This window comes from Choloepus didactylus, chromosome 2, assembly GCF_015220235.1.
Source record: "Choloepus didactylus isolate mChoDid1 chromosome 2, mChoDid1.pri, whole genome shotgun sequence".
NCBI lineage: Eukaryota > Metazoa > Chordata > Mammalia > Pilosa > Megalonychidae > Choloepus > Choloepus didactylus.
Genome location: NC_051308.1, coordinates 81147162 through 81168888, shown reverse-complemented (window position 1 = coordinate 81168888; position 21727 = coordinate 81147162). Strand labels below are relative to the sequence as shown.

The following is a 21727-nucleotide window of genomic DNA, read 5'->3' as shown; positions in this document are numbered from 1 at the left end:
CCTGGCTCACCAGCCATGGGGCAGATGACAGAGGGGTGGATTGTCCACGACTCAACCTCTTTCAGCCTTAATGGGCTACCATTGCATGGGGAAAGGGAACATGGTAGTAGGAAGTGGAGGTGTGTTCCATTCTTCTCTCAATTTCTGGGGCAGAAATTGGGGCTCATAGTGTTATCTAGTGACTACTTTCATCTCATTAGGGGTAAGTTATTCTCTATATTACTGTTTTGGTTGTCTATCACTGCATCACAGATTACCAAACAAAACTTAGTATCTTAAAACAGTTGTTTATTATCTCACAGTTTTGAAGGGTCATGAGTTTGGGAGCCACTTAACTGGATGGTTCTGGCTTTGGTCTCTCCTGGGACTTCAGTCAAGCAGTCAGCCAGGCCTTCAGTCAAATGGCCTCTTGACTGGAACTGGATGTAGCTGCAAGCAGAAGACCTTAGTTCCTTGCCATGTGGCTAGGACTGCTTGTCACATGTCGGACAGCTTCCCCTAGAGCGAGCAATTTGCTAGAGAAGGTTGGAAGCCACGGTGCCTTATATGCACCAGCATTTTCACCTTATTCAATTTCTTAGAAGCAAGTCTAAGTCCAGCCCACAACAAAAGGGAAGAAAAATTAGTCCCCACCTTTTGAAGGGAGGTACACCAAAGAATTTGTGGACATGATTTTTAAACCACCATAATTAGGGAAAATGAAAAAGTCAAGCAATCATGATATCTAAACCAAAGGCAGAGCATTCGCTGCATGTTCTTCCAGTTGCAGATATGTAGCCTATTTCTTAGAAGGGGCATGTATTCCCTAATGACCCTTGTTTATGAATGTGACAATAGCCACAAACTGTTGTCTCCTCTGCTTTCTTGGAAAGGAAAACTAGCAGACCCCATGTGAGAATCTTTTTTGAGAGTCTCCTATAACTGATTGTAATAAAGATTCATTGAGCTAATGGATGGAGCACCCGATACCTAGAAAATGCCCATTACACAGTGGTGCTTGTTACCAAGACTTATTGACCCCACCTTCATCTCTTTATCTCTCACCTTCTATTTCCACTGGTTCATGACATCATTAGAACTATTGCAATAGCCCCCTTGCTTTCCTCCTCATCTTCTGCCTCCTCCATGTCTTCTCTGCATTATGAAAGGTTTGTCTGCTTTAAATCTTAATTATAAATTATATTTTATAGAAGCTCTGTTCCTTCACTGAACCAATCTACAGGGTGCCTAACACTCCTAAGACAGTGATACTCTGAACCAATTTGATTGAGTTGCTGAAGGGTGGGGTGGGATTGGTTAAGGGGAAATCAAGGGGGAGGGAGGTATAAAATGTTATCCACCCACAGAAGCAAAATTTTCATTATCCTACCATGGTTTTATGCAGAATGGATGGAGGGCAATTGATGTTAATATGGAGCCACCTTCTCAACTTAAACAGATATCCTTTTTTGTTTGTTTGTTTGATAAAACGTTGAGTCATTATATCTTTGGCAATATTTTCACTGGTCATTGAGTTTGTAGTTCATATTCTAGTTCAGAATATAGTAATAGCATCTGCTTGAATATTCTGGCAATTAAATTGATGCTTTACACAAATTTTCCTTCCAAGAACGATTTTCTAAGGCCGAGTTGGAACTCCTGGGTGATCTGCTGTGTTTGTATCAGGGATAATATAGTATCCAATATGCATGCATTTAGATTATAAAATGCTGTGTAAATGTCGAGTGCCAAGATTCATAGCTGGTGTTTTGTTCTGTGTATGGCACAGGCACAGCATGTTCTTTTAATCAGTGAGATGAAGCAATGATGGATGTTCCGGGAACCATCACTCACTTAATTTCAAGCTTTTCCTCCTTATCAGTTTGTTGACAGTTATTCTAAAGAATTAGTGATTAATAGCTGCCAACCCAGGCTCTCCCAGATCCATTCTTAAGTAATTCATAGGTCTTCTTCCTTGAGTCATGCCATGGTTTCTGCTGTGCTGTTTTAACCTTTATCTTCTCTTGAATTTATGGTCATGTACTTTTAAAATGCATGTCATCAAAAATTGGAGACTATTCTTCTACACAAAACAGAGGCAGCTGGCCCTGTGGTTAAAACATTACCTCTGAAGCCAGCCCATCTAAGGGTCAAATCATTACTATGCTACTTTTTGGTTAGGAGATCTTGGACAATTTAACTTCTTTGCCCCTTGATTTCCTCTTCTTAAAAATGGGTACAATAATTCCCACAAAGTTGCTTTAAAATTAAGTAGGTAATATATATGAATATAAAACACTTAGAACAGTTTCTGGCATGCGCTAAGCACTATGTAAGTGTTAACTAGCATGATTATTAGCCAAAGGATATGGGTCATGATCACTGTAGACTCTGGTGAAGACACCAGGAAAATTTTTACTAATGGAAACTGATACATGAATATTATTAGTGGGTGTCCGGCGCCTTCTCACTCGGTCCCGCGCGTCCTGTCCTCGGCCGGCAAGGAGAACAGAGGGAAAGAGGGAGAGACACAGACAAACTGACACTTGAGGCACACAATAGCAGTGAATGCAAGCCTTTTACTGGAGCCAGGAAGAAAACTTTCTCTGTTACATATTCCACACGAGGCCCTATACCCCGCGGGAGAACAACCTCTATGCGGCCGTCAGGCACGGCTCCCTGTGGGCTGTCTCTCCGAGGCTAGCCCGGGTAATTTCTTATATACAACAGTTACAACCAATGTGCTGGCACTACGTAAGCGTGTACAATAGGCTAGCAGCAACCGCTGCCTCATGCGTCATATGCGGAAGCAGGATACGGGCGCCATCTTGGCTCAAACGATGGGCGGGGGCTACTCTAGAGCAGGTCGCGGCGTGTCCACTAGGCCTTAACCCGGAAAGCGGCTCCCCACATCTCCCCCTTTTTTATATATTTCAACCCAGTGTCTCCATTGATGAGTGTACTCCCGTGGGCCTGAGTGACCCACTACATGTTTTGGTGCTTTGGGGAGTCTGGACTAGGCCCCTGCCATTTTACGGCGGAACCTCTGGCACCGACCAGAATGCTTACCTCATATAGAGACCGGAGAGCCCGTGAGCTGGAAACAACGTGACTCTCCCTACAGTACTTCGCCTCGTAACTGGGGAAAGACGGTTGGGGCAGGAGAGTGGCAACCAGCGTCAAAGGCGTCACTAGGCGTCTCTGTGCAATGGCCAGAGTCCAGTCTGGCCACAACTGGGACTCCGCCTAAGAGACTCGCCTGAGACAAAAATTAAGACTGCTGGAGTTATATGTTATATCCGGGATACGGCCATGGACTTTGCCGCGAACCTGGCCCCAGAGCGCCCCACCCCGAGTGGCCGGGACGGGGATCGATCAGTATAGAAGCTACTGTCAGGAGTACTACAGGTTGAAGACATAGCCATCATAGTGGTAACGCGCAGTTGCTGCTGTGCTTGGAACAAGCGTTCTAACAGGCATTTGACGATTACTAAACCCACCAACAACCCTATAGCGAGGAGAACCCAAGTGGTCAGATTGGGCCATGAAAACCAGGAGGTAACTCGGTTCCACAGGTCAATTACCAAACTGGCAAGGTTGAACTTAACGGGGGTCAACTTAACGGTCCCAATCTTGTCCAGGCTGACGTCCACCTGCTGGGTAAGATTGGTAAAAGTTGGCAGATAAGTATTTTTAAGCCAGTCAGAGACTTTGTGGGTGTTAGCAGTTACATTGGCCCTGACCGGAGTGACGCAAAGTCTGAAAAGGATCCATCGGGTGTCACACAGTTGCTCGACTGTTTTCCAGAGCCCATCTATCTCCTGTCCAAGTTCCTGTATTTCACTTTGCATTTTCTGGATCGCTTGCGAATTCAACTCTAACATTAGATTGTGGGCGTGCAACGCGTCCCGGGTGGCATTGGCTAAAGTGTTGACTGTTTCCATCGTCAGGGCGATCTGCTCCGTTGTCCAGGCTTGAAGCACCGCATTCCCCACTGCTGGGACGAACACTGAAGCGACGATGCCGCCGAGGTTCCACAGCCAGCTTTTGACACTTCTTGGTTTCCTGTTAAGGGAGGGATTAAAAGGTCCAGAAAACGGAAAGTTTTCCGTTGACACAACCTGGGTAATAGGGCCTACCCAATCAGTGGTGTTGACCGGGACCCAAACATAGCTGGGACGGTAGGTTAGGATGGCGTAGGGAGGGAATCCGTTCCAGCATTCAGACAGGGTACAGGGGACGCTGGAACAGTTGAAAGTAGGCTCTGTAGAGAGTAGAAAGGCGAAGGGAGGGAGCACACAAACCTGCCTGTGCAAAGGGAAGGAACAATTCTTATCAGCATATGTTCCCTCTGCACCCGAAAAAGAACAATTGGCAGTGGTAGAGTCACCCGTCGCGTCGGTTGACGTGTTGGTAAGGGTACCATTCAATAGCATGAAATAGCGCAGGTCCAGACATGCCCCCAGGGGGTTGCAGGCCAAATGCTGAGCGAAGGTTTGGATACGGGAGGCTATGGGGTCGATTAGTGGTTCTCGACATTGGTTTACGGTACCCCACGCCGATGCCTCAGTATAGTTTCGGATCTTGCTTATTGCTGTGAAATTACGTATGTGAGGGCGCACGGACCAGAGCCACCAGTCCTCACTTAAGAGGAACGGGTGCCTCACGGGCATACAGCTGTGCCAAGAGAAGTCCCCCAGAGTGGTTTTCCTGTGCAGATCATGCGCGCAAGGGGGGAAAGGAGGCTGCGGGGCATCAGGATCTCGAGAGCAGTTAAGGACTGTTGGTCTAAACCCAGAAAACTTGAGGCATCTTTTCGTCTCATTTTTGTTAAGCAACCCCTCACAATCCTGTTGATAGCCAGCCGAGGTATTAAGAAATTCTAGCAAGACTCCAAAAGTCACCTGAGTGCAATGGGTATCACAGGCAGTACTTGTGCTGTTTGCGCAGGAACAATTAGCTATAGAGCGATTAGCAAATGAAAGGATCAGCGTATCATCGGTTAGAGGAAAGGTCTCGTTGAAGGTTATGGAGGAAACATTGGCAGGCAAAGGTAGATGATGGAGGCTAAGAGTTAAATTAGGAGTGAAGAACTGAGGAGAGGCGGGGGACCCCGCAGAAAAGGGAGCTAGCGTCGGGGGATGGTGCCAGAGGCCCCAGAGGAACTGATCTTCTCCCCGAACCACTGCAACACTGCTGAGAAAGAGAAAACAAATCAGGAGGGTATTTATAGGGGAATAGGGGTTGGGATCACCGGTCCTCCCCCTGGACGACGGGGAGGCGGTCAGGATCATTCTCATCATCTTGCTGGTCATCTTGCTGGTCGTCACCAGCGTTGAAGGTTGGGTCTCTTGTGTCATGTTGGGGGTTCCCCAATTGGTCAGGCTGCAGCTTCTCAGCGCTCTCGGGCGTTGATACGGTTCTCACCAATCTCTCCGGAACCCACACCGGTTGACGTCCTGGTTCCTGTGGGAAGACACAAACAGAGCCTCTGGCCCAGCTGAGCACGGGGTCAGGGCCTTGCCACTGTCCTGACAGGACATCCTTCCATCGGACTAGACCTCTATGTGGAGGACTCGGGGAGGTGTGCTGAAGGGCAGGTGTCATGCCCTGTGAATTTTCATTTAAGAAATTGTACGTGAATAAGGCTACAGACAGTTGAGCCTTTGGGGATAGGCCGTGACCTATCCCCTCTTTCTGTTTTTTGAGCAAGTCTTTCAGAGACCTGTGTGCTCTTTCAATGATACCTTGTCCTTGAGGGTTGTAAGGGATTCCATGCTTCAATTGTACTCCCATATTATCACAAAATTTTTGGAAAGTTTTACTGGTATAAGCAGGTCCGTTATCTGTCTTTAACATTTTTGGCTTGCCCCACGCTGCCCAAGCGGCAAGGCAGTGTGCAATGACTTGGTGGACTTTTTCTCCTGTCTCAGCAGAGGCAAATAATATTTGAGAACATGTGTCTACTGACACATGCAGGTATTTGATTTTTCCGTACTCTGAATGATGAGTGACATCCATTTGCCAAATGTCTCCTGGGACGAGACCTCTAGGGTTAACTCCCACAGATGGGATATGCTGTTGAGTAACGCAATTTCCACAAGCTCGGACTATGTCTCTAGCGGCCGCTCGCGGTATACTAAACCGCTTAGCCAGGGTACCTGCATTGATATGAAATTTGGCGTGGAACTCTCGGGCTTGCTGATATGGTGTCAGCACGGGGAAGACATGTGGCTGTCGAGTGGCCACATCTACTATGTGATTTCCTTGGGCCACGGGACCAGGTAGGCCTGTATGGGCCCTAATGTGAGTTGTGTAAAAGGGATGTTGCCTAGTACGAATCGTCTTTTGCAGCTCGAGAAAGAATGTGCTTACAGTGGAGGAGCATTTTATAATGCCCACAGTTTCTAGGATTTGTAGAGAATTTACGACATAAAGGGAATCAGAGACAATATTCAGGGGGCCAGGAAACTCTCTCAGGACTGTAATAGTAACCTGCAATTCAACCCACTGCGGTTTTTGTGGTTGAAAAAACACTGTTTTGGGAGTGTCCCCTTCCACACAATACGCCCCTGTACTGGAGCTGGAGCCATCCGTGTACACGGTGAGGGCGTTCGCTAGTGGCCTAGACGAAGTCACTTTGGGAAAGATTACCGGATGTTGGGTGACAAACTGTAAGAGGGGGTCTTTGGGATATTGGTTATTAATACATCCCGGAAAGGTGCATCGGAGAACAGCCCATTGATCTATGCATCCGGTAAGCACCTCAATTTGTGGGAGAGAGTAGGGTACTCTAAGGTTTTTTGGTGGTTGGCCAAGGTGTTGGATGGCCTTCTTGATGGCCTCCAGGGCCAGATCTGCAACTGCGGTAGGGTAATGCTCTAAGATCTTTTTTGGAGAAACTCCGGGGTGGATCCAGAATAATGGCCCCTGTTGCCACAGCACCGCCGTGGGCTGTGACACCGTCGGCAGCAGGCAAGCTTCGAAAGGCTTATCAGGGTTTATTCTTTTTAACGTGGCACTACTGAGTGCCTGTTCTACTTGGCATAGTGCTTGTCTCGCTTCAGGGGTGAAGGACCGGGGCGAAGCTAAGTCCGGATCCCCTTTAAGCAAGTCAAACAAGGGTCTTAATTCGGCATTGGGTAACTTCAGATATGGGCGAACCCAATTTATGTCTCCCATGAGTTTTTGTAAGTCATTGAGGGTGTTCAGTTTATCTAACCTGAGAGACACCTTTTGGGGGGAGACTTGAGTAGACGTAAGTTTTGCTCCCAGGAAGGTGACAATCTCGGTCATCTGGATCTTCTCTGGGGCTATTTCAAGATTGACCTCTCTAAGTGTAAGAACCAAATGTGATAGTGCAGCGTTAAGGAGATCTGGGCTTTCATGAGTCAGCAAGATATCATCCATGTAATGAAGGATCCTTACTTTGGGGAATTGCTGCCGGGTATCGGCCAACTGTGCAGCGACATACAACTGACACATGGTAGGGCTGTTGGTCATGCCCTGGGGCAGGACCGTCCACTCAAAGCGGTGACAGGGCTCCTCTTGGTTTAGAGAGGGCACAGTAAAAGCAAATTTTTGGGTATCCTCTGTGTGAAGTGGGATGGAAAAGAAACAGTCTTTGATATCTAGGATGATAACAGGCCAACGCTCTGGCAGGGCCGAAAGGAGGGGCAACCCCATCTGAACGGGCCCTAAAGGCTCCATGCAATTATTGATGGCTCTTAAATCGTGCAGCAACCTCCATTTGCCTGATTTTTTCTTTATGACAAAAATAGGGGTGTTCCAAGGTGATGTGGAGGGAATGAGGTGGCCCTCTCTTAGCTGATCTGACACCAGAGTGTGTAATGCGGAGAGCTTTTCCCGTGATAAGGGCCACTGAGGCACCCAAACCGGAGATCTGGTTTTCCATTTTAGCTTTATGGGTGTGGGTGGGAACATTCCCTCAGTGGCCCCCAGGAAAAACCCAGGCCTTGCTTGACAATGTTGGAGGTAGCTTGTATGGGCTCTACACGTCCCTGTAACGAGGCTCCTAAGCCTTTGCCGGGGACATATCCCATTCCTTTTAACAATCGCTTAGAGGTTGGGGAGCAACCACTGGTCAAGGTAACGTCCATCTGGGTAAGAATGTCTCTTCCCCACAGGGAAACAGGCAGGGCTAATACATATGGCTGAAAACTACCTTGGTGTCCTTCTTCGTCTGCCCAATGAAGGGCAGCGGCACTCAGCATGGGTGCCGAAACCTGGCCTATTCCTCTGATGGTATCTTCCGCCTTGCACGTCGGCCAGGTGGAGGGCCAGTCCTGCTGTCTTATAATTGACCGATCGGCCCCGGTATCTAGCAGGCCTAGGAAAGATCTGCCTTGTACCTTGATAGTCAGCATGGGTCGAGACTCCAGAGACATATGGAGGCCCTCAAAAACTTCTCCTGAAGACCCAAATCCCTTATCTCCTCTCTGTCTGGGTCTACTCGGAAAGAGTGTATGTAAGCTGGGTAAGAGCAAGAGCTGTGCCAGCTTGTCACCTTTTGCAATGACCAGCGTACCTTGCTGAGATTGTACCATAATCTGGACGTAACCTGTGAAATCTGAATCCACAACACCTGGTATGACATTTAGTCCTTTCAGGGCTGTGGATGCTCTCCCTATTATGAGCCCAACAGTCTTTGTTGGCAAGGGCCCTTTAAAGGAGGTCCCTACCAACTGGACACCCATGGAGGGGGTCAGTACGAGTCTGGAGGTGGCACAGAGGTCCAGTCCCGCTGACCCAGGGGATGCGCGGATTTGGGCGGGCGTCGTGTTGCCGGATGGCATGCAGGGGGGCCCACCGAAAGGGTGGACCCCCCCTGCCCGTTTTTTGGGTCCTGTTCAGGACGGCCAGAAAGGCGCACACCTTGCGCATCGAAGGCTGACCTACAGTCTTCTGCGCGATGAGGTCCCTTGTGGCAACGGCCACATAGCCTGGTTGCTGCATATGGTCTACCAAACTGTGGAGTGGCAGGTGGTTGACCTTTATTGGGACAGTTCCTCTTAATATGTCCCAGCTGGCCACAATGATAACATCCTCTGGGCTTCATTTCTAGTTCTTTAGATTTCTTTGCAGACACTTGTAAGGAGTTGGCTAGCATGGCAGCTAGACCTGCATTAGTTAACGGGCTGCCAGCATCTCTGCAAAGCCGAACCCAGTCCGTCAGCTGTTTTCCTCTGTTTTGTGCTAAAATAACTTTACATTCTTTATTGCACTGTTCAAATATCATTTGTTTAACTACAGTCTCTGCCACCCCTGGATCTGAGAAAATTCTCTCGGCTGCAGTCTGCATTTTGGCTACAAAGTCCACAAAAGGTTCTGTGGGGCCCTGATGAATATTACTGAGCGAGGCTTGAGCCTCTCCCTCACCTGTCAGCTTTTTCCAAGCTCCCACGAAACAACGGAAGATTTGGGCATAGACCTCTTGAGGGAACCGCGTTTGATTTTGGGCATGGGCTCCCCTCCCCAACAGCATGTCTGTATTCCACGCGCCATGTCTTCCCGTTGCGTTCTTAGCCGCTTGTTCCTCAGCTAACTCCTCAAACCACGCTTTCCAATCTATAAATCGGCCTGGTGGCAAACAAGCACGGGCTAACTGAACGATATCTGCGGGCGTATGATTTAGGGCGGAGAGGTTTTCAACCATGTTCAGGGTATAAGGGGCATTGGGGCCGTACTGATGGACGGCCTGCCTTAGCTCCTTCAAAAGTTTGTAATCATATGCTTCATATTGGTTGTTGCCTTGATGGTTAATAATAACCGGGTACATTTCTGGGGATGGTTCTGGCTTAAGTGGTTGGTACCCACCTAGTATACCGAAAGGCCTAAAGGTGAAAGAGGGGACCCATTTCCAGAAATGCCTCCTTCCACATTCTGATGATATGGGGTCTAGGGGGCCTGAGTATTCAGGTGGGGGATACGGCTGTGGATGCCCCTCCCCCGGCCCGCCTGCAAGGGGTTCCGGGTCCCGCAAAGGCGGACCATCGTGATTATCGGATTCGGGCACTAGTGGGAGCTCTCGGTAAGGGCCTTTGGCGGAACCGCTCAACCAGCCCACCGGAAGCCGCGGCGTTTTTTGCGACGCGGCGACAGGCGCCGGCGGGGCGGAAGGCCGCGTGGGTGGGGCGGGAGGCTCCTCCCAATCAATTAATGGAGGCGCTTCCGCTCCCTCACCGTCAACGCTATCCGATTCTGAGGCAGAGGTGTCCGAGCTACCACCACTCAACTCTGGCTGCTTGCCTTTATGGGAGCCGGCCGCAGATGACACCGACTGGGTTTCCTGGAGAGCGTGCCGTACCTCTTGCAAGGCGGAGGACGGACTTAGGCCTGTAGCCGACTCCAGTTCAAGGACCGCGCGGACGGTCTCCCATATAGGGACTAGAACTGGATCCAGACAAACGCCCGTCTGCCGCGCCCGGTCTATATCGTGACCAAGCTTCAGCCAAGAGGGCAGACTGAGGCTGCCGGTGGAGGGAAACCAAGGGGCAAAAGTTTCAACATCATCGAGAAACCTCTGTAGGGAGCTTTTCTTAACTGAGATACCCCTCTGCTTCAGGAGGGTTTTTAAAGGAGCCAACAAAGGTGAACTTCCAGACTGCCCCATGCTTGCAGTCGGCACTGTACTTTAACCACTCGGAGAGCTCTTCCGAGTCCCCGGGACCGCCTGAGAACCCACGGGCCCTGACTCTCACGTAAAAGAAACACTCACCTTCTCGCGCTGATCAGGCGCGGGAAGTCCGCTGCAATGAAAAAGGAGCGAGGCGAAAGGTGCCCCGTACGGGCCACCACTTGTCCGGCGCCTTCTCACTCGGTCCCGCGCGTCCTGTCCTCGGCCGGCAAGGAGAACAGAGGGAAAGAGGGAGAGACACAGACAAACTGACACTTGAGGCACACAATAGCAGTGAATGCAAGCCTTTTACTGGAGCCAGGAAGAAAACTTTCTCTGTTACATATTCCACACGAGGCCCTATACCCCGCGGGAGAACAACCTCTATGCGGCCGTCAGGCACGGCTCCCTGTGGGCTGTCTCTCCGAGGCTAGCCCGGGTAATTTCTTATATACAACAGTTACAACCAATGTGCTGGCACTACGTAAGCGTGTACAATAGGCTAGCAGCAACCGCTGCCTCATGCGTCATATGCGGAAGCAGGATACGGGCGCCATCTTGGCTCAAACGATGGGCGGGGGCTACTCTAGAGCAGGTCGCGGCGTGTCCACTAGGCCTTAACCCGGAAAGCGGCTCCCCACAAGTGGGTACATCCAAATTACTGTGACAGACAAAACTGTGTTTAACAGCACTAGTCCAGAGAAAAGTTTCAAATTAATCCTGTCACAAAGAAAGTCCTGTTCTGTTTTCTAATTACATAATATGGAAATAAGATTGTCTGCTGTGATGTGCAGTGGCTTTATAGGAAAACAGAGAAGCAGCTCCACATCATTTGGGGCAACCATCTAAGCCAGAATAGTGTGCCTTTTGGCATTGCTTCTTCCCCAAAGATAGGATTCAATTGAGCTGGTGTGCCTCCACTCCAGATGGACAGACCTATGGGTAGAATTTGTGCCAAGCCACCTCGCAGCTCGTTGGCTTCCCTTCTGTTTACTTTGTATATTGTTGCCTTCTGCTTGTGTACCACTCTCTGGTCCAGTGACCTGCAACTAGGTTGATGGGATGGGTTCCCCCACTGCCTACGCAGCATGAACTTTGCAAGTGATATGAGAAAATACTGGTTGGGACAATTTTCCTTAAAATGTGACTTGTTTTACAATTTTACAATATACAGCTCCAAAGATACCCATCACAAGCTAATCCAGTTTTCCTGCCTATTAACAAAAGTATGCTCACTTTCTTCTCAAATGTGTGGCCACTTGGAAGCCATACATAGTTAGGGCCTCTCATCTGCAGAAATTAGATCATGGGACCACTTTGAAATCTGCTTGCTAGTTGAGTCCACCATATCCAATCCAGGAGGTGTGTTCCAGTTTGTTAATGCTGCAATTATTCAAAATATCAGAATTGGATTGGCTTTTATAAACGGGATTTATTGGGTTACAAATTTAAAGTTCTAAGGCCATAAAAGTGTCCAAACTAAGGCATCAACAAGAGGCTACCTTCAATGAAGAATGGCTGATGGCATCCAGAACATCTCTGTTGGCTGGAAAGGCACTTGGCTGGCATCTGCTGTTCCTTTGCTCCCGAGTTGTGTTTCAAAATGGCTTTCTCCAAAATGTCTCTGGGTTTCTTTTAGCTTAGCATCTCCAAACATCTTTCTGTCTGCATCTCCAAGCGTCTCCAAGTGTCAGCAACCGTCTGGGTCTGTGTCAGTTCTTTTAAAGGATTTCATTAAACTAATCAAGACTCACCCTGAATGGAAATAATCTAATCAAAAGTATCAATGGGTGAGTCACATCTCTGTGGAAACAACCTAATCCAAATATTCCACAAGGTTGGAATAAAACATGGCTTTCGGCGGAACATAATATATCCAAACCGGCACATGGTGTTCCAGTAGTTTTCATCTATTCTTTGTCTAGTTCTATTATGATCTCATCCAGATTGCCTAGTTCATTACCTTCTGTTATCTGTTTACTAAATGATGAAATTTAATTATCACAAATATATGAATTATACCAGTGGCCCCTAATGTGTGGCCTTGCATCAGACACAGGAGAAGCTTTAAAGGATCGATTCCAAGCTGCAGAACTGTATCGCTATTCAAGGTTAGGGGTCAGCAACTTGTAATACACAGTCCAGGTGCTTGTACAGTGATTCTCTGAACTTGCTTTTGGGAACAAATGCTTGAAAAAATTATAAAATCAAATCAAAAATTTTAATTAGTAAAAACGGTACTAACAACCATTTTCAAAAAAGAATATAAAGCAAAGGAATAATCCTGACATCTTCAACTATTTCAGTGATTACCCCAGAAAAAATATACAGCCTTTACTCTGTTCATAGTCACAAAGCTATGGTTGATTTTTATGACTCCTTTACCAATTTAATGCCCTTGCATTCAGCCAACATATCAGCTCAACAAAGTTCCTCTCCTAGTGGGTATGACTCACACCTTTTATTACCCTATTATTAGTGCTTCTCTTTTGCCAAGGCAGACGCAGAAGTTGAAGCTTAGAGGGTTAATTATTTGCCCAAGGTTACATTACCAGAAAATGATGGGGTTGGACTCAGAACCCAGTCACTGGCTCTCATGCCAGACCCAGAACTAGCTAATTCTGTTACTTGGACCAGATGTATCTAAGGGAATTAACACAGAGAACTTCCAGGCCTAGAGCCAGGATGTTTTTACTAAGATTACCTTTGCCAAACAAGGCATGACTATATATATCACTTCTCTTTGGCCCCCATATGTCAAACATGAGAATATTATTTAGCAGTCACATCTTGGATCCAAATCTGGTGGAATCAAAGATAAATTTTGATTTGGCATCCTTCGGTGGTAATTTTAGGAATATAATAAAGATACTCTCAGTAGGACAGCACTGTATCTTCTTGTGGAGTATCTTTTTTAACACTGGTAAGATAAGAACTGGGGCTTGCCTATATGTACCCAGGGACCTCTGGGAAGTTGTGTATTCCTCACAATTGAGGTCCAGAGCTAAGAACTACTGACTTAAAACTTGATAAGTCAAGGTATGTATCAATACACTTTGAAGAATGCTCATGAGTAATATAAATTTTGAATAACCTCAGAGAGTAACTGCAAATCATGTAGGCTTTCACCTGGATTTAATGACTTTGAAACACAGACAAGCCAACAGATACATGGGCAAAAGATCCTTCATTTACTTCAAACCAGAGCTAATAAATCAGGCAAATTTAAACAAACATAAAGGATTTTCTGAGCCATGGTCAGGCCCACCTGGAGAAATTCTATGCTTCTCTTTGTCTGTGTAAATGTTACATAGGACTTAAGCTCCCAAAGTGGGAACAGGAAAAGAGATGGCTAGAGAAAAGGCACCTGTGAATTCTGTGGGTGAGACTCAGATTAGATCTAGTCACTAAGTTCCACTGAGGAGAGGAATGGGTTTCTTTTTCGGATGCTAAGTCCATTCTGGTCTTCTCAAGTTAACTGGTTCCTAAACATAGCACATAAATCGCCTCTCTTTAAGATAAAGGGCTTCCTTGGGAAGTCTGTTGCTGCAAAGGAGAGACTAGGCCTCCCTATGGTTGTGACTAAGAGCCTCCTCCCGAATGCCTCTTTGTTGCTCAGATGTGGCCCTCTCTCCCTAGCTAAGCCAACTTGGCAGGTGAAATCACTGCCCTCCCCCCTACGTGGGATCAGACACCCAGGGGAGTGAATCTCCCTGGCAACATGGAATATGACTCCCAGGGAGGAATACAGACCCGGCATTGTGGGATGGAGAACATCTTGACCAAAAGGGGGATGTGAATGGAAATGAAATAAACTTCAGTGGCAGAGAGATTCCAAAAGGAGCCGAGAGGTCACTCTGGTGGGCACTATTACGCACAATTTAGACAACCCTTTTTAGGTTCTAAAGAATTGGGGTAGCTGGTGGTGGATACCTGAAACTATCAAACTACAACCCAGAACCCATGAATCTTGAAGACAATTGTGTAAAAATGTAGCTTATGAAGGGTGACAATGGGATTGGGAAAGCCGTAAGGACCACACTCCCCTTTGTCTAGTTTATGGATGGATGAGTAGAAAAATAGGGGAAGGAAACAAACAAACAAACAAACAGACAAAGGCACCCAGTGTTCTTTTTTACTTTAATTGCTCTTTTTCACTTTAATTATTATTCTTGTTATTTTTGTGTGTGTGGTAATGAAGGCGTCAGGGATTGATTTTGGTGATCAATGTACAACTATGTAATGGTACTGTGAACAATTGAATGTACGATATTTTTTGTATGACTGCGTGGTATGTGAATATATCTCAATAAAATGAATATTAAAAAAAAAAAAAGATAAAACAGCAAACCTGAATTAGAACAAAATGGCTACAAGAGAATGGTCAGGTAACCAAAGGATCAGAACCCTAAATTGTCAAGTCTTGACAAAGAACATAAGAAAAAAAAAGATAAAGGGCTTCTCTACTTCCAGGCCACAACTCGTAAAGGCATTCCCCAAGGGCAAAGTCATTTCGGTAAGAAAGTAAAAGGATGGGATGTCTGGCTGGGTTTAAATCATCCCTAGCAAGGCTTTGTTGCTTTGGAAGAGCCCACTGTGACCAACTTCAGGAATTCCTTTATTCAGATAAAAACTGAAAAGCACCTTTCTTTGACCAGTACCAGCTTCTGATGCCTTCTTCTCAGTACCTGCATATGACTTTGAGGCCCTACAGAGTGTCCAGCATATAATTCTATCAATAATTTCCTACTGAGATCTCCCAACCCAAGGAACCCAACTCTAGACCAGCTCCTACTACTTTGTCTTCACCTTTTCCAATTGCATATGACCTCTAAGTCTCAGAAGAAAAGACCGATGTGAACCCACACACCTGGGTGCTACACCTCCGGTTTACTTTCTATGCAAGAGATCAATAAGTAAATCAATTGAGCTATCCCATGGCCGGCAATCCTGCTGAGGGTAGAAGCTGACTGGAGTGGGCTAGTCCACGGAGGAGGGTTGGAAGCAGTGAGGTCAACAGTGTGTTCTTCTCCCCTGAGAGTTAGCCAGTTGAGCCCTCAATCATCAGAGGAAGGGGTGGGTTCCCTCTTGCAGATGCCGTGCTTGGCTCGGTGTCGCTGGAGGTGATTGGACCGGGTGAAGGCCTGGCGGCAGACCTCACACTGGTAGGGCCTCTCACCGTTGCGCACCCGGATGTGCTGCGTCAACTCCGAGGCGATGCGCAAAGCCCTGCCGCACTCGGCACAGAGGCACAGAGGAAGCCCGTCTCCCCAGAGTGGACTTGCTGGTGCCCCTTCAACGTGGAGGAGCGGGCAAAGGCCTGGCCACACTGCGCGCAAGAAAAGGGCCTCTCGCCCGTGTGGATGCGCTGGTGGCGGGCGAGGCGCGAGGGCTGCGTGAAGGACACGCCGCAGTCGGCGCACTTGAAGGGCCTCTGGCGGGTGTGCAGCGTCTGGTGCTCGTACAGGTTGGATGATTTGGTGAAGCACTTGCCGCAGGTGGCGCGGGGGAAGGGCCGCTCGCCCGAGTGCACGCGCTGGTGCTCCACCATGCGGCTGGCCACGGCGAACGTCTTGTCGCAGGCGGGACAGCAGAAGGGCTTGGCCCCCAGGTGCGAGCGCTGGTGGCGCAGCAGCGAGAGCGGCTTGTTGAAGGTCTGGCCGCACTCCGCGCACGGGAAGGGCCGGTTACTGTCGTGCATGTTGCGCTGGTGTTTGCGCAGGTCCGAGGAGCGCACGAAGGCCTTCCCGCATTCCGAGCACGGGTAGGGTTTCTCGCCTGTGTGGGTGCGGATGTACTTGCGGTGGTCAGAGGACCAGGTGTAGGCCTTTTCGCAGAAGGGGCACCGATAGGGCCGCTCGCCCATATGCAGGCGCCGGTGCTGCTGGAGCGTGCCCCGGTGGGAGTCGGCCTTCCCGCATACCTCGCACGCAAAAGGCTTGGCGCCGCTGGGCATCTCCGCCGGGCTCAGCAAGTGGCTGGGATTCTGAAAGGCCCGCCTTCCCCGCAGGCACTTGTAGGGCTGCGCCTCGCCCTGCCCAGTCTTCCCCGAGCCTGAGCCCGGCTGATTCTGGCCCCTCCCGACCACCTGCCCTTTGGCGATCCCCACCGCCTCCTGGCTGGCAGGGGTGGTCAATCGCTGGGCTGGTGTGTGTGTCTCTTGTGTGGGGAGGTCCAAGCTGCTTCCCAGCTGCTTGGGGTAGGACACGGGAGAAGTGCTGCCTGGGGATGTGTCTGCACTTTCCAGCACATACCTTCCCGTGTCAGGAGAGCCGAATGGGACACCACACGGTGCATCCAGGTTTGCCCTACAGTCTCCATCATCTCCCGCAGGTTGTGAGTCCCTAGGAGGATGCATTGTGCCAAACAGCTTGTGTTGGAGGCCGCCAGGAAGGGCACCAAGTGCCTTGCTTGCTCCGGAGGAGCCCTGGGTCCCAGCAATCTTTGACTCATCTCTTCCCCCACTGTCCTTCTCAGGCATCTGTTAGTTTCCTCCTCACACCCCAAGCTCTGAAGGAATCAGAGAATCTCTCTTCTTCCTTGCCATGTGGATGCTGCCCTGGCAAGCGAAGATTGTCCTGAACCTCGTGGGAGCCGCCCCTTGGATGGTCCTGGTGGCCACAGTCACCGGTGCCCCTTGTGTCTCCTGCCTCCCCATCATCCTCATCCTCACTCTCTAAGTTCATGCTCAGCATCCCGCCGTCCGGAGCCTCCTCAGTCAAGCTGCCAACAGGAGCTGCCTCAACCCATGTGTCCTGGGGGTCTACGTGGGCAATGTGTTCAGGTCCTTTATATTGCCCACTCCTGGGCAGAAGCTTTGTTTGGCTCAGAATATCTGCAAAAAGGAAAGTGGGAAGAGGGAATCACAATGAATGTATTTTATCTCCTTCATGGACAGAGCAAATGAAGTTCTCACTACATGTCTGTTTCAAGTTGGTGCCCATGCCAGGCGTATTGTTGAGCCTCCTGGGGTAAGAGGGGGCTGGGCCCTGCTGAAAAATCCACAGTCATCCTTTTTCCCTTTGGAGGTTTCACTTGCTAGGAGCCCCAGGAGATGATGCTGTCACAGAGATAGCCAGAGTGCCAGGGTGGGAACTGCTGAATGCCAGTTATGCTCTGCTGTGTCCAGGCAGCTCAAACTCCAACCTGTAGCATGGGGGAAGGCTACACCAGACCACAGGAAGCAAGCCCTGTGCTCCCCAGCCACCCTTAAACTGCCCAATCAGGAAGCTGCAAACCAGGCTGGCTTTGGCTGCCCCTGCCAGGAATGCAAGTGTCCAATCCATGACAGTGTCACTGGCACAGGGCTGTGCAGTCACGTCTTCCAAAGACAAGGAGCGTCCCCTGGGTGGATGGGGGTGAGTCAGGAGAATACCAGGCATATTCCCCAAAAGATACCTGGCCGCCCCTCACCTTTAAGCAGGACTTCTTAGACCTTTGCGACGAAGAAGACCTTGCACCTAGGGAGGGTTAAGCACCCTGAGAGAAAGAGGGTTGCCCACTGAAAGCTTGACCTGTCTTTGAAATGTTGTTTCATCTTAAACATTCATGAGAATTTACATTCTATACCATGCTTTGTTTAAATATAAAAATAGTGTTCTATGCTGCCTTCAGCTTTATTTCACTCCCCCTCCCCCTGCATTGTGCCATGCTTGTGCCATGACATCATAGACTCCCTGCACACCCCCCATCTGCTTCCAGGGGTGCACATACCCCGACCTGCAAAGCACAGACTTGGGGTTTTGACATGAGGCATAGGAGTCATTTGGATTTTCTTTTATAACTGATTTTATTTGCGCTCAAAGACACAGAGAAAGCCTGCTGGGGTCAGTGAATAAGATTGTGCAAGTGATAGTTCTCAGTAAGAGATGAGGAGTGTCAGGGGATGATGGTGACTTCCCAGGGTGGTCCAACTCCTGGGGGCTGGCCAGGGCTTAGGGCTGACACCTTCCCAGAGGACTTATAGCCACCTGCATCCCTCCTCAGCATCAGCAGTGTGACATCCCAGGGAACAGAGGGTCTGCCCACATTCCCCCACCCCAGGTGCTATAAAATCCTCCTAGAGGACATGGCAGGAGAAAGCAAGGGGAATGGGGGCTGGATGAGAAGACAGAGGGTGGATTACAGACTACAGAGGTGCACACAGGGTACCAAGACCTGTGTGCGCCTTGCAGAGCAAGGAACTGTGCAGGAGCCTCGGAGTGCAGTTGAGGGAGAAAAGCTGAGAGCTGAGTGATGCCTCTCCCTTCAGGGTGAGGGTGGGGGGAGCAGAAGGGATGCATTTGGGGGATCCTTAAGTAGCCTGTAAATGAAGTCCATTTCTAGACGGTTCGTGTTTGTTGGTAACACATCAATACAGGATCCCAAAACTGTAACCAGTGAACCCTTCCTGGTCTACTTGGGCCCCGTCTGGGTCCTGTGATGAAAGGGCAAGGGGTAAAGGTCAGGTGGTATTTGGTGGTTGCTCTCACATGTCCTGTGGACAGTGAAAGGAAGAATAGAATAGTCTGGAAACACAGTGCTTGGGGGTGTTCCCATTTCCACACCAGGAGACTCTTTGTGGGACCCTGGGTCCCAGAAATTGCTGGAGAGAGCAGCAGGCTACAGAGGAGTCCTGGTTGCTGACCAGAGGGCTGAGATTGCCTTGGCCTGGATGGAGCCTTCTGAGAATCCCAGAAGAAACTCACTGAGAAGTTCCCATTTTCTGGGCACTGTGCTGAGAACTTCCCAAGAATGATCCCATTTATTTCTTCCAGCAAACTTTAAGGTAGATGCTGTTATTCTTCTTTTCATTTTACTGACCAGGTTAATGTGGTTACTTACCTGCCCAAGGCCACACAGCTGCTAAACAGCAGCCCTGGGGTTTCTCTCTAACTTTAAGGCCATTTTGTTAAGCCCTGAGCTTCCTGTCTCTCAGCTGTGGCCTCCACTCTGAGGCCTGTCCTGGAGCTGGGCCTGCCCAAGAGCATCCTGGGGGAAGTGCCACAGCTTCCTGCAGGCATAAAGCCCCTTGTGTTTTCTGGGCCAAGGAACCTTGGCTGCAGAGCCCCACCGCTGGGCTCCTCTCTGCTCTTATTGACCCAAATTGCCTTCCTCTGGCGAGAGAGGCCAGTGGCGACTGCCTGAGCCAGGACACGTTGCCTGGGGTGGTCAAGAGTATTAATCACTGTTTCCCTTCTGAAAGCTCCTTCTCTCCACCTCCGCCCACCTTCCATTGCTGTCTCAGAAGGGGTGAGAGGAGCAAACTATGCACTGGGTGTATTTACAGTGCTCTCTTCTTAAGACAGGAGACCTTGTGCACACTCAGCAAGATGTATTCATTCAAGCAATGCATGCTTACCGGTCAAATTCATGAGCTTTTGCATCAGCAAATGTCTCTGAGCCTTGTTTTCTTTATCTGAAAAATGGAGATAATAATTCTAATGAATACATCATCTGTGGGACCTTCCTGCACATGGCTGGCATTCAGTAAATAGTGCTGTGTTATTTGTACTGTTAGCTCTTCTCCATCCCAGTAGGATTTCTGGGAGGTGTTTAGGTGGATTATAGCAGTTTGGTGGTCAAGATTCATACAGTAAGGTCATGTCTAGGTACGTTAGCCCCCATCTCCTCAAGCTCTCCTTCCCCCAGCTCCTGCCTAAGCAATGGGGAGGGACCCGTGCTTCTATCCTGGATATAGAAGCCACAGGTGGAAGGGGATACGTCGCAGTAGTGACCAGGGTTCAACATCTCATGTCCCTTTGTGCCCTGAAGCCCAGGGACTGCTCCTGCTTACCTGTCTGCCCTGTCCCCATAACATGTCAGAGTGTCACAGGCATATTTTTTTGACAAGAAATCAGGTCTGACGTCTTTCCAGGATAGTGGTCCTTGGAGAGAGAAAGAGTGTGTGTATGTGTGTGTGTAGTTAATAGAGGGGGCACAACAGTAGCTGGCTAAATATGACTTAAGCAGGCCAGCAGCCTTGATCAGGGGGTATGGTCTGCCAGCCAGAGGCAAGGGAGAGCAAAGGGATGCTGAATTTGTATGAAACAGACTTCTTAGGATTCTTTCTTTCCCTGGGACAACACACTGTGTATGTTCACGTAGAACTGTGCACAGGCCCCTGACTCCCCCTCCTCCCCTCCAACACACCTACCCCATCACCCTACCTCCAGCACAGTACCCTACTCTATACAGCCTGTGTCTCATTCCCCTTCCTCTGGGCCCCAGGTGGGCCCCAGGGCAGCACCCAGCCCCCTGCTAGATTACCTTTTCACATGGGAAATCCCTCCTGTCTGCAAGTTCTCAGTGCACATGTCCTGCTTTCTTCCTTCTGTAGCTGCCAAAGAGTACCTCTCGAGCCCTGGGAACACTGGGGAGGAAGGCAGGGGCCCAGGATGGGGATTTTCTGGTGAAGTCTCACAAATATACCTGCCTCGAAAGAAGAACACCGATGCCTTGGTGTGGCTGGCCCCTCTGCTCTCCAGATGTGCTGACACCAGAGCCCATCAGACCACAGCCCTTTCCTGGAAATTCCTCGGCCCCCACCAGCCAGGAGTGGACTGAGTGCAGCCTCCAGCTCACCCATCCCCTATGTGGACACTTGGTAAAAGCCTAGGCTGAGGGCTCCTTCCAACTCCATGCCTCACTCCTCTTCCTTCTTTCCTTCCATAGATGGTCCTAAGTCCACCCCAGGGCAGCCACCTCCCACCCTCTCCTCTGTCCACTGCCTTCAGGCCCTGCCCTCCACCTCTGACTCAGACACAAGCAGTTGCTGACCTGGGAAACGCAGACAGCAGGGTGGCGGGCCCTACACCGGCCCCGTCACCACACGGCCTCCAGTGACGGGAACCAGAGTTTGGTACATAGAGGCACAGACTGTGTCTCTCACGCTTTGTGTCCAGTCCAGCAGCTGCAGGGGGAGCCTCGGGAGGTGGGGCCTGTGTAATACACTCAACCTTCCTGCCTACACCCCAGAGAGCAGCCTGGGAAATACAGTAGAGCTGCCCTCTCTCACTGCCTGCACGGATTCTCTGGCTCTCTCTGTGCCCGCCCTCCCTCTCCCTGCCCTAGCAGCCTCTCCTCTCTCTCCCCTTGAAAAGGTTGCTCAGTTCTCCTGTAGTTGGCCCTTTC

The 21727-nt window shown here is 49.5% G+C and overlaps 1 protein-coding gene across 1 annotated transcript; it reads right to left on the bottom strand.

Annotated features, from left to right (window-relative positions):
* Positions 1-15672: 15672 nt before the first annotated feature.
* ZNF648 (zinc finger protein 648) lies at positions 15673-17559 on the bottom strand. The gene is given in 4 exon segments (XM_037806621.1): positions 15673-15870; positions 15873-17100; positions 17102-17450; positions 17532-17559. Coding segments are annotated over 4 exon segments (1803 nt in total).
* Between the last annotated feature and the right edge of the window lie 4168 nt (positions 17560-21727).